Raw genomic sequence first — 13,629 nt, forward strand, 5'->3', positions numbered from 1 at the left:
AAAAGTGTGTGTGTGTGTGTGTGTGTGTGTGTGTGTGTGTGTGTGTGTGTGTGTGTGTGTGTGTGTGTGTGTGTGTGTGTGTGTGTGTGTGTGTGTTGATTGTTAGTGAAGGCCCTGACTGAAACCCCATGGTACGGTACTGGCTAGCATGAATAATCTGTATACAGCACTTAATGTACGTGTTCATTTCTGGGAGTGGCTTCCCAGGTCCAGTTGTTTGGCAGGGGAGGCATGTGTTGAGGAGACCTCCTTCTCTTCTTCCAACAGTCCCTGTACTGCATATCAGCTTCAAAATTGGCCTGCATCTTCTTCCACACATTCTCAGATTCCCAGCAAGAGAATTCTAAAGGGGAAAAAATAATAGAAATGTTTAATGCAATAATATACAGAATACATCCCAACCTATCATTTAGTGAGCTATATAGATCTAGAATCCTAAAACACCATGGGGGGAGTGGGGTGATGAGACCAGGCTAAGATTCTTCCCAGGTGATGCCGTTTACCCTGGCCTCCACCAATATTACATAGTTTACTGTAAAGTGGTTACACTCAGTACAGACAGTACATACAGTGAGGAAAATACATATTTGAACACCTGTCTATCAGCTAGAATTCTGACCCTCAAAGACCTGTTACTCTGCCTTTAGTATTATCCTAAGAGCTGTCCAAAGACATTGGATACAAAATTGTACACCTCCACGAGGCTGGAAAGGGCTACGGGGAAATTGCCAAGCAGCTTGGTGAAAAAAGGTCCACTGTTGGAGCAATCATTAGAAAATGGAAGAAGCTAAACATGACTGTCAATCTCCCTCAGACTGGGGCTCCATGCAAGATCTCACCTCGTGGGGTCTCAATGATCCTAAGAAAGGTGAGAAATCAGCCCAGAACTACACGGGAGGAGCTGGTCAATGACCTGAAAAGAGCTGGGACCACCGTTTCCAAGGTTACTGTTGGTAATACACTAAAACGTCATGGTTTGAAATCATGCATGGCATGGAAGGTTCCCCTGCTTAAACCAGCACATGTCCAGGCCCGTCTTAAGTTTGCACATGACCATTTGGATGATCCAGAGGAGTCATGGGAGAAAGTCATGTGGTCAGATGAGACCAAAATATAACTTTTTGGTCATAATTACACTAAACGTGTTTGGAGGAAGAAGAATGACGAGTACCATCCCAAGAACACCATCCCTACTGTGAAGCATGGGGGTGGCAGCATCATGCTGTGGGGGTGTTTTTCTGCACATGGGACAGAGCGACTGCACTGCATTAAGGAGAGGATGACCGGGGCCATGTATTACAAGTTTTTGGGGGACAACCTCCTTCTCTCAGTTAGAGCATTGAAGATGGGTCGAGGCTGGGTCTTCCAACATGACAATGACCTGAAGCACAGCCAGGATAACCAAGGAGAGGCTCTGTAAGAAGCATATCAAGGTTCTGGCGTGGCCTAGCCAGTCTCCAGACCTAAACCCAATAGAGGATCTTTGGAGGAGCTCAAACTCTGTTTTTCTCAGCAACAGGCCAGAAACCTGACGGATCTAGAGAAGATCTGTGTGGAGGAGTGGGCCAAAATCCCTCCTGCAGTGTGTGCAAACCTGCTGAAAAACTACAGGAAACATTTGACCTCTGTAATTACAAACAAAGGCTACTGTACCAAATATTAACATTGATTTTCTCAGGTGTTCAAATACTTATTTGCAGCTGTATCATACAAATAAATAGTTAAAAAAAATCATACATTGTGATTTCTGAATTATAATTTTTTTAGATTATGTCTCTTACGGTGGACATGCACCTACGATGACAATTTCAGACCCCTCCATGATTTCTAAGTGGGAGAACTTAATAAGTACATAAGTGTGTTGTAAAATATGTGAGAATTTTTTTTTTTTTTACTCAAACACACAAATACACAGTAACACGCATATGTTTCTTATAAATACAATATACAGTTTACATCTCAACCTAACACAAAGTTGCACATACAGAAAGCTATACACAAAGCAGATAATTGGTTAGCAGATTATTGGTTTCTTTCTCAAATATTACATGGCTATATTTTTAGTGCTAGCAGTCCAACATAAAACTTGGAGAAATACTGAAATACTGCTGGTCATCTCATGTTTTTTTATTTCTTACTGATAATCATCCATAAAAGAGTATAAGCTGCATTTTTAATTTGCAGGGTATAAGGTGGAATAACATTCATAGCATAATACTATCACTACTCTTTCCACCACTGGTCTCAACAAAGAGGGCAAATTTGATGCTGACTAAGGGTAACATATTGCCTAGATTCAGGCCTTTCACTGGTGTTTTGTTTTATAATAAAATCAAAAATCACATTAAAGGTATGTATCAAAAATGTATTTTTATTTACGAAAAAACAACAACAACAAAAAACACATCCAGCCACTCCAGCCCCAGGACATAGATGTAGTCTTGTAACATAAAACAAGAATCTACTGGTGAATGAATGGCCTGATGTGTTCACTCATCCTGCCAGTCGAGGATCAGTCCTTCTCCTCAAAAAGACTTGCGTTTGACGCCGTAGTCAATCAGCAGCTCCTCGCACACACGAATGTCTCTCTTTGCCTGGAACAGAATCACATCCCTCTGTCCTTCAGGAAAGTTCATCATGCAGTGGACCGGCCTCAGGTTTGCTCTCTTGGAGGAATGGTTGATCTTCCGGCCCATGGTGTTTTCTGTTGGGTGACACTCGCAAGGGAAAGTCTCAGCGTCCACACAGAGGTCCTGGCCACCATAGTGGAAAAAGAAAAGGTAGTCTATGTCACCGTTGATGGACTTAACCAACTTCCGGCCCTCTGCTCCTGTGATTACCTTGCCATGGTAATCACAAACGATGGAGCCCATGGCAAAGGCTTTGGTGGCAACAACTCCTGTGGTCAAAAGAAGGTGGAATTAGTATTCACTCCAGGAGTACAAATATCTGCTCACAAGACAAAACTGGTATGTATTTTTATGTATTATGTTTACATACCATGTCCTTTTGCACCAAAGTCCTTGAGGGCCAGGCCTGTCCACTTTTGGTTCTGGACCATAGTGATGATCCTTGGATCCGACTCCACGTGGACCCTAGTGACGGGTCTCCACTTAGCCACTACATCCTGGGGTCGAGGACAGTTGCCAGTCCAACCCTCTTTTTGGATCAGCAGTGACACCTTGCTGACAGTCGGGGGGCGCCTTGAACACTGGGCTGTCAAAGACAAATGTTAAATTAATAATCTTTTTAATATTCTAAAAATGTGAATTATGTCACTTTGATTACAGAGATATGTATTCATTTTTTTAGTAATACAGCACATCAACTCACACAAGAGGTGCTCCTCCCGTTTGGCAAGCTGCAAAGACCTCCACCTGTCATAGAACACTCTGTCAGATGGAAACCCTGCAGCAGTCCTCTTCTTTTTCGTGGGTGGGCTGCTGCTCGCCGCCGCTGGAAACTGCAGGAGAAACGCTCCAAAGTCCCTGTCATCCTGGTCAGCTGCGCCTCTGCCTCTCTTCTGTTTCCGACCTCTCCTCTCGTTGGCCGGCTCGTCAGAAGAAGAGCTGAAAATTTGAGAAGATTTCATGTTCAAACTCTGACAAAAAAATCTAGACAGACCTGGGAAGTAGCTGACAAACAGAAAATATATGAATGTTGCATGTTTTCGATGATGACACATACCATGCCATAGTACTTTGGGCTCTTCTGGCTTGCTGGCTCGAAAAGCTTGGCAAATCGTACCTGCAATGAAGAAAAAATCTCAGATTATCAACAGATCCCCCCCTGTAGTACATAAGCCAAACTATCAACTTATTCATTTTATATTTCTCTGTACAGTGCGTATAAATGCATACACTATTATACATGATTCTGCTAAAACGTACTGTTCATGCAGACGCCTGAGGTCGTTTGTTACGTTGCCAACTGGCAGCCCTTGTTTGGACAGGAAAAATCTGCCCTGGTCGTCCACACTGTCCTGCAGACATCCTGGACGAATCTTCTGGAAGTATGTGTCCAGCATCTGTGAAGATCACACATGAAGTTAATGCATTAATGAAAACTTCTGACTTCTGACTTCTGACCCTGATGAGATTCTCCCCAGGTGCTGCATTCCTGTTAGAGAACTTACAGCAGAGTCCTCCTCTGTGATGGAAAATGTTGCACTCTGCTTTGTGGATTGCACCTCCATGTGAATTCGGCCATCAACATTTGTCTTGTTGATCCAGTCTGAAGCCTGGAAAACAAATAAAGAACAAAGTGAGTGACTGACTTTATACACACTGAGGAAAAGCTGTAAAGTAAAAGTACTGTTGTGTTTCCATGTTCGATCTGACTATCAGTGTCCGTGGAGGCATAAAGAGAAGCGCACAACAAAGAGGATCTGTTCAGGAACTTTACTTAACCTAGTAAGCAACACTTTACAATACTGGGAGATTGTATGCTCTTGCCCAGCGCTGATGGGTTTGTTTACAACCATCCACACCGAAGCCTACGAGTATACTGACGCTAAGCATAAACAAGCAGTGAAATAATTCCCATGTAATGACGTAGCCACATCTGATTGGCTAATACAGAACACGTTACACATACAGGTAAAATAACTGTAACAACAACAACAACGTATTTACTTAACTAACACTATAGTACTTACTTTAAATGCCATCACTGCTTCTGGTCGCTGGAAGTACCTCAGGACCAAGATGGCTTCGCAGAAGTACCGGAACAGCGTCCTTTGGTCTTCTTCCAAATGCTGCTGGTCCAGGAGCTTCCTGTGGATGCCCAGCATGTCCGCCTGTGATACTCTGAGGACTCTTTGACAGTCTTGGAGAGTCGGCTGAACGGGCCTAGAATGATTAGATGAAACAAAAAACAAATAAGGCATCGTTCCAATATTACATTTAATGACTCTGCATTAAATGAAAAGTAATACTAGTGAATAACAACTCACTTTGCAGCGCCTGGTGGTCTGTGATGGGATTCAGCCTGTGCGTCCTGTGCAGCCTTGGGGTCATTCAAGATCAAAAAATGTCTTTCACGCAGGTCTTCCAGAAGAGCCTGTCTGGATGCCTCATCGGGGTACCGCTTGACCATGGCATTGTAGTCCCAGGTTCTGCCTCGGAGGGTCCAGGCCTTCATGGACTTTTTGGCTCTCTCCACCTCTGCTTTCCTCTCCTCATCAGTCTGGTTCTCCATGCAGACCCTCAACAGGTGGTTAGGCAGCATCTCCTGTGGCTTGAAACACTGCAGACAGGAAATGATGCGACGATCCTTGTCACTGTGAGAGAAAGAAAAGGAATCCCGAGAGTTGACTCGTGAAAGCTATTCTTAATATTTGTAGACTATATTTTTACACTTAATATACTTTATATTTAGTGGCCCTAATACCTATAAACTTGCATAGTAACTACATGTGTACGTAGTGTGTAAGCAAAGTTTAGAATAAAATCAAATGTTCACAGTTTATGTCAGGTATATCAAATCATCTGAACTTACCACTTGGGAGACATTCTATGAAAAATCTCGTTTCAGCGAGCAGAAAGTGCAGGAGGAATCTTCAGTGTTGTCTTCACCCTGTTCTTGAAGAAGTGAGTAACTTGTGCCTCTAATCCTCAACTTTATTGACCACTTGAAGTCCCACCCCTTTTTCTGCAGAAGGTGATAGTCTTTTAAATTTGACATGAATAGGCCTAATTACAGGATTTCAAAATCACTTAATGGGCAATCTACACAAATAAGGGGCCATCTACACGAATTAGGGGCCATTTTCAAAACAAAATTGGGCCATCAATGGTTGTGATCATTGGGCCATCAATGGTTGTGATCATTGGGCCATCAATGGTTGTGATCATTGGGCCATCAATGGTTGTGATCATTGGGCCATCAATGGTTGCAGGGCAATAAAATATCTTATCAGTCTTGTAAAACTTCTTCAAATAATGTGAGGATGAAAATTATGCATTTATACAAATATAAAATTATGCATAAGATCCATACAAGTATAACATTTTGAATGGTATTCAGGTTAATAAAGTTGTAATGTAACCTTTGATTAATACTGTAATTGATAAAATAGTATAAAGTCAAACTATGAACACCCGTCTCTGGAAACCACAGGGAGATGGATTACGCACTCCAGGAAGAACTACAACGTGCAGCCACTCCACTGCATACTGAAGCTTCAGGAAGGAGACAGGCACGTCCTGCTCTTTCAGGCCACCAAGGACATTGTGAAAGATGAGAAGATTGCTTTGACCACGGCATCAAGAAGAGGTCCTTTTGTGGCAATGAAGTGGAGCTGGAGTGGCTGGACGTCTGATTTCTGAAAGATTCTTGTTTTATATCACAATACTGGGAGCTTGCGTATGGACTATCCCCAGATAGCATGTAGTAATCGGCCCAAGCTTGGCTGCCCCGCGGCGGCGGCGGCTCGGACACGGCGTCGGCGTGTGTTAACCGGGCCGATTCTGGCCCGCAGCTCGCTCTGGCACGTGCAGTTTTGTTACGGCTGAAAAGAACTGGTCCGATTCTGACAGTAGAGATCTGGGCCACTTCTGGCATTGACTCGGCATGTTCTATTTGCATGTAGCAATAATTAATGAAATAGTTTTAAAAAGTGCTTAATTTCCTGACAGTAGGCTATCTTGTTTTAGCTACTTGTTAAATATTGTGAATTTGTCCAAAACATACTATCTCCTGTAAAACTTAAATTGAAACAATCAGTTCATTTTGCACAGAAGTTTAATATTTATAACTATATAGCAAATCTATTTTGTTGTAATAAATCATAAAGGGCATTCTTTAAGGTTTGTGTTTTTTAAACATGCATGCAGCCAGTGATTCGTCACTCACAGCAGTGGGAGGGGTTTCATTGTAACTGCGGTGATCATCGTGGTTGTTTGTTTGGACGACAACAAAACAATGGATTATTTAGCAAGACATAGCCTTACGAATATGGTAAGAAAAAATAAGAAATCATCGATGCACTTTTATTTCGAGTATTTTATGTAGCAGACACTCTGAAAGGGACAAACTTTATGTGAACAGCACGTGTGGGACTGAAGCTAACCACATGCAGCTGCTAGCTAGCAACTTTCTTGCATGGAAATATGCAGTGATAGCAGTGCTCATTAATACAAAACAAAAAAACTGTTGTTTTTAAATGTTTTAAAGCTAAATCGCCTAAGTGATAGCAGTGTTCATTAATACCAAAATACTAAAAATTGTTCCAATGGCCATATGCAGATAAACCAGTTGCACACATAATTTTTTTTTTTATTCCAATGACGGCTTTAAAACTAACTCAGTAAGTGCCATATTATATTCTAACATTATATATTGTGTTATTACCACTTTATTTAATATAAATGTTTATTCAATGTATAATATAGCCCTATAGCATCTAGAGCAATACACAGCAAATTTCAAATCTTGCGTAATGAGGACGTATTTCCGTAGTCGATACTGATTGGATGGCGGTCACTGAATGGACGATAAGAAGATGCTAAGAGATTAGGTTTCACAACAGTTGAATTCACAACAGTGGCTGTGACAACATTTCAACGCTGATTTCAATCCCAAAGGTAAGGCTTTTTACTACTTAATTTGCTCTTTTTACTACTTGATTTACTGTTGATACTGACTTGCTATTTTATATTATTCACAATGTTAAATTGCTAACTTCAAGTTATTTTAAGAAAACAATTGAACGATTTGAAGTTAACAAAGTTTACATGCATTTAGACTCAGTTAACACTAAATATGGGTTGTATATTCGATTGAACTACTGTAGAGTGTCTTGCTTTTAAAAAAACATTATTCACAATTAAGTTGTAACTGTTTTTAGTAACGTAAAAATGTTTAGGTCAATATATTTTTAGAAACCATGCTGAATGAATTAGTTGAAGTAACAGTACTAGCTCTGTTAACAACACTAGTAAAGGTGGTAAAAGTTTTTTTTTTTTTTTTGCTGAGCTAACTTAAAGGTAAAATAGTAGAGTGTTAACCCTGTGGGCCTTGCTATTTTAAAACATTATTCACAACGATAAATGGTAACAATTATTTCAGTCAGGTTTCTTAAAATAACTTGCCTTAAATACTATTAAGTAATTAAAAAGGTCTATGCTAATTGGCTCTTTTAACACTAGTAAACAAGGTAAAAGTAGTTCTTATGTACATAATGTTTTTTATTTTAATGTGTACAAATGTGTACCTTGAATGCAATGTAAGTCGCTTTGGATAAAAGCGTCTGCCAAATGGATAAATCTAAATCTAATTTGTAACTGTGTTTAGTAACTTAAAAGTATTTTAGGACATTATTTGGTTACACTTTCCAAATAAGGTTCATTAGTTAACCGTAGTATTAACTAACCATGAGCAATACATTTGTTACTGTATTTGGTAATCTTTGCTTACTTTGGTTAATAGAAATACAGCTGATCATCATTTGTTCTTGTTACTTCACAGTGCATTAACTAATGTTAACAAATGCAACTTTTGATTTTAATAATGCATTAGTAGATGTTGATATTATTATATTAACTAAGATTAATAAATGCTTTAGAAGTACCGTTTATTATAAATATACAGTTGAATGTTGACTCTGTGTGACTTACTATTTTAAAACATTATTCACAATGGTAAATTGTAATTTTCATTGTATGCCGTACAGACTGTTTTTAATGGGCTCCAAACACTTATCCATATTTATTTAATTATAGTTTTATGTGGCGTCAGTTAACGGTTAATGATTGGTTTATTTAATGGCCCCTGTTAACAGTTCTGAAAAAAAATGGTAGTACAGATCCTGATTTGTGTATAAAAAGATGCACATTTAAATGTAAAGAAAGCAAAAGTACAAGTTCTGGGCAATTAACAGCACATCAGCATGGATCAACACAAAGACAAAATTATAATGTCAATGTTTTATAATACAAATGTGAATAGTAATGTTTTGTTTGTGTTAATGGTGTTAATGGGCTATTGCAAGCCATGAACTGCTGGCTACTGATCTTTCTTCTGGCTCTTTAAGTGGTGCCCTGTGCTCAAGAGATTATGTTTATATCTGGGGTTTCTTGAAATGTATTTGTGCATTACATTGATTTTAACAAAGCTAAACATTGTTTTTGTGCTTTTGTTTTGACAGACCACGACAATATCATTGAAGTTGCCAAGCTCTGCACAGAAGTGGCCATTCTATGTAAGTCATGTCTGAAAACTATGAGTTTTATACTGTGAATTCAACATTCAAAAAAAGGCAAGGGCAAGTGTTGCTCAGATTTTAAGGTCTTTGCAAACTCCTAACTCTAAGGCTAGTGATGACACTGCTTATAATCAACAGATTTGTACTAGTAAAAACATAGCCACTAAAGATAAGGACTTTGACAATCATGATGTGGTGGTGTCGGAAGACTCTGGTAATTTAGATGATTATGATGCAGTGATGTCGGAAGACTTTGCAAGTGATTCAGAGAATAGTGATGACTATATGGAGGAAAGTCCTGAGGAAGCTTTTAGAAACGCTCTAACTGACTGGGCCATAGACTTCAGAATCACAATGGTTGCATTAACAGCTCTTCTGTTAGTCTTGCGTAGTATGCATCCCAGCCTTCCAAAAGATGCTCGAACATTGCTTAAGACTAACACAATATATAGAATAGAACCAGTAGCAGGAGGTTCTTTCTACTATTTTGGCAATCTTAATACATTGCCTGGTATTCTTGAAAGAATATTGCCCCAGTTACCAAACAGACATACGCTGAGATTGCAGTTTAATTTTGATGGCATTCCGTTGCACAAGAGTTCAAATATGCAACTGTGGCCTATTTTAGGCATATTACAAGGCACAGCCAAAAAGCCTTTTCTAATAGCAATATTTGGTGGCATTTCAAAACCAAAAATTTTGGCAGAGTATTTAAAAAGCTTAATTGACGAAGTTAAGGTCCTGCAGTCAGGCTTTATTTTCAGAGGAAAGGAACTACTCCTAAAAATGTGTTCTGTAGTTTGTGATGCCCCTGCTCGTGCATATGTTAAGGGAGTTAAGTCTCATACAGGTTATTCGTCATGTGGTAAATGTGTACAGTCTGGTGTCTACATACAAAAGCGCATGACTTTTCCTGAAACTAATGCTGCCCAAGAACAAATGAAACATTCAGAAGCATGTGTGATGAAGACCACCACATAACTAGATCTCCATTTACTGAACTCGATATAGACATGGCATCATGTTTCCCTCATGATTATATGCATTTAGTCTTGGTGTGATGCGAAGGTTATTAGATCTATGGACAAGTGGTCCTCTCAAGACTCGTTTGCCATCACAGAAAGTAGTCAAATTATCTCAGAACTTACTCTCCATTAAGAATTATGTCCCATCAGAATCTGCTCGTAAACCAAGGTCGATTGAAGAAAAAAACAGGTGGAAGGCTACTGAACTAAGACAGTTTTTGCTCTACACAGGATCAGTAGTTCTTCATGATGTTGTTTACAATAACTTTATGCTTCTCTCAGTTGCGATTTCAATTCTTATTGATCCAACCCTGTGTTCTGTAATGTGTGAATATGCAAAGGTATTACTAGTGGCTTTTGTGGAGCACTTCATGAAGCTCTATGGCAAGGAATATGTGGTATATAATGTGCATGGCCTTGTTCACTTAGCTGATGATGTGAAATGTCATGGTCCACTTGAACACATTTCAGCATTTCCATTTGAGAATTATTTAGGGCCGTTAAATAGATTGGTCCGACGGCCATGTCATCCTGTTGCCCAGATTGTACGCAGGATATCTGAAATATCTAGTGGTGGTTCTAAGATCGACCCTTCCAAAAGTTATGTGCGAAAAGAGCATTGTGATGGTCCTATTTTGCAGTTTGTTAATGGAGAAGTGAGACAGTATAAAGAAATATTTTTTCCTGATTTTTGTCTAAAAATTTCTAAATGCGATAACTGTGTCCGAATTGGTTCCAATATTGGGTTGGTACAGAACATCTATATCCAGAACAATGATGCTTACATCGTATATGCTGAGTTTGAGTCTGTCCGTAGATTTTATGACTACCCAATTGATTCTTGGAGGCTTGGAGCTTATCTCGTATCTGATCTTTCTAAAGAATTTAAATGTGCCAAAATTGACGGGACACTTAAAAAATATGTCATACTTCCTTTTCAAAACAAGTTTGCCTGTCTACCTTTACTGCATTTAAATTGACATCAACAGCAGTTCAAGTGTGTGGTCTTAGGTTTGAAATATAGCATAGATATATTTAAACATAATTCACCTAAATCCCACATTCAGGCTTGTGGAGTGAAACATAACAGTATTTTTGAAAATAGACGGATTAATGTGCAATTCTGGGAGTGCTACATACAGGTGAGTGGGTCTGTACAAACCACCTGCGGTAACACTCTCTCTCTCTGTGAACTAGGCACCTAGTTCTACACACACTGTTGTGTACATAATCATACAAAATACTCTTACATATGTTTGTTTACATGCTCTTTACATGCATAAAATAAATCATCTTGCACTGTTTCCAAGCCAGGTGATTACCTTATAATGTTGCCAGTATAAGGTTATTTGAAAGTATTTGTTTATTTTTATGTAAAAGCATTAGTTAATTTTTATAACACATTTTTTATAGATTTTTTTTAATGTATAGGTAAAATGGAACAAATTGCTCTTTTTGTTTGTTTTTTAAAGATTTCTTGGGAAAATGTTCCATATTGTGAAGTTCATCGACTCATCTGAAGTGGAAGTTGTGCCATCTTCATGGGTGCAGAATGGTACCTGTGCTTGGCCGACTTACAAATCTGTGGCTAAGATTCAGAAGGCTGTAACACTCCATGAATCCCCTAACCGTACTTGGTCTGCCTTTAGGGTGCGGATTATTCACACCACAGGTATTAATATTTTCAGAAAACTGTGACTATTTCATGACTGATACATTTTTGGGGAAGTTAACAACCAAGTATGTTTTATAGACACGTATCAGCAAGCTCGGCTCAAACTTCCACAAGCAACTCTGATGTCTGATTTGCAGACAGAAGATGACGATGATGATCGTCCAGCATACACAAAAAGAAAGAACAGGTTTGTTTGCATTAAGCATTTAATTTTACTGCCGGTGTTTTTCATATAAACAGTGCAGTTAACCACAAAGTGAAAAGTCTGTTAGCGACAACAGAACGAGGGAACAGATAATTACAGATTTTTTTATTTTGGGGTAACTGTCTTATATGTAAATTGTACATATATTGGGCTGATACATTATAATCTGCAAGTATTGCTATTTAACGTTGTTTTTTCTTCATGTATACGATTAGGGGAAATAAAAGAAACCACTCTAGTGAGGATGATGAAGAGAATTACTTTGCAAGCAAGAGACTGGAAAAAACAGTCAGAATTGAGGATCACTCAGAAGTTTTTGCAGCACCCCAAATACCGTCACCACCATGGACTATGGTAGAACCTCTGAGAACTCCATCCAGACACACAGATGGGATTGCAAGTCCTACCACCTCTAGGAATAATTTACGCCCATGTACCAGTGCAGTTGGAGATGGAGACAGAACATGTTGCAGCTAATCATGTGTTTGTAAGTATGAACGTCATCTTTTTAAAGGCCTAATTTAACTAGGGATTTAAGAGTCAACTGACTACCTACCAAAACACTATACAAAAATACACAAAAACAAGCTTCAAGTGCATGTATGCTTATTTTTATTTGTTTTTTGCAGCCCTGCTGACTGAAGTTTTAAAAGCACAAGAGGTCATCAGACAACAACTTGCCATCATTCTGAAGAATCAGCAGAAACAGAACAGTGCTCAGTCGCAGAGTGATGAACTTCCAGACATCACCACATTCAACCTCCCTTTGTCAGATTTATCTGATCTGGAAAGGCTTGAAAATCAAATAAAGGATCAGCCAGAACAAATGAAGAAGTTGGTAAGTTGAAGTCCTTGCATTGTTCACACAATTTGTCTTGTCTTGTATAGATTATAATCACATTGATACTCAGTTACTGTTGTATAGTTATTTTGCCTGTAACACTGTTTAATGTTTTTATTTTTTTTATTTTTTTATCTCTTCTTCAAAGGTAACCTATTTAGGAACTATTGGTGGGTTTTCGACTAAAGAAGCTGTGTGGCGTATCCTGGGAAAGCTTTTGACAAACTCCTTGGCTAAAATAATTAACTGGAGTGGTGCAAACCAAAAAGTGGCATTTAGTAGGGCTGTGTATTGCCAAGACTCTGGCGATACGATACGTATCACGATACAGGTGTTACGATACGATATATTGCAATATATTGCGAAATTTCTTTTTTGTGTGTTTTTGTTTTTTATAATTTAAAAGAATAAAGAACACAACCATAAGCCTAAAACACGAGACAAAGTATTTTATTTAATTAATACAGTATAATTTATATCACTAATCATATGCAATGTGCAATCTAAGTTGAGGGAAATGTAAAGTGACTGCAGGATTCTTTGTGTGTATATGCATTAAAGGTTCACAGTATAGCAGTGGCTATTTAACAACAGAAAGTGCAGTCCATTTCATGACTGAATGACTGTTTGTTTTATATTTAACACAGCAGCCCCGATCACACAGAGCGCATTTTTGCA

At 38.9% G+C, this 13,629-nt stretch overlaps 1 protein-coding gene and 1 long non-coding RNA gene across 2 annotated transcripts; one reads left to right on the forward strand and one right to left on the reverse strand.

The window, feature by feature from the left end:
* Positions 1-2,335: 2,335 nt before the first annotated feature.
* On the reverse strand, positions 2,336-5,866 carry LOC137040663 (uncharacterized). Its single transcript, XM_067416454.1, has 9 exons — positions 5,500-5,866; positions 4,955-5,281; positions 4,658-4,850; positions 4,136-4,240; positions 3,891-4,027; positions 3,688-3,747; positions 3,334-3,569; positions 3,001-3,216; positions 2,336-2,899 (listed from the first exon to the last, which is right to left on the reverse strand). Exons 1-9 carry the CDS (start codon positions 5,511-5,513, stop codon positions 2,526-2,528), a joined length of 1,662 nt encoding a protein of 553 aa, XP_067272555.1. The 5' UTR covers positions 5,514-5,866; the 3' UTR covers positions 2,336-2,525.
* Positions 5,867-11,753: 5,887 nt separating this feature from the next.
* LOC137040682 (uncharacterized) lies at positions 11,754-12,446 on the forward strand. Its single transcript, XR_010897969.1, has 3 exons — positions 11,754-11,902; positions 11,984-12,092; positions 12,326-12,446. It is a non-coding gene; the product is annotated as an uncharacterized lncRNA (long non-coding RNA).
* The last annotated feature ends 1,183 nt before the right edge of the window (positions 12,447-13,629 follow it).

Source organism: Pseudorasbora parva, chromosome 14 (genome assembly GCF_024679245.1).
Source record: "Pseudorasbora parva isolate DD20220531a chromosome 14, ASM2467924v1, whole genome shotgun sequence".
Classification (NCBI taxonomy): Eukaryota; Metazoa; Chordata; class Actinopteri; order Cypriniformes; family Gobionidae; genus Pseudorasbora; species Pseudorasbora parva.

Excerpts from the sequence above, each read along its gene's own strand:
- LOC137040663 (XM_067416454.1), bottom strand. Across the intron at positions 3,217-3,333 it reads ACGGGAGGAGCACCTCTTGT|CCCAGTGTTCAAGGCGCCCC; the intron begins GTGAGTTGATGT and ends TGTCTTTGACAG. Across the intron at positions 2,900-3,000 it reads CTTTGGTGCAAAAGGACATG|GAGTTGTTGCCACCAAAGCC; the intron begins GTATGTAAACAT and ends TTTTGACCACAG.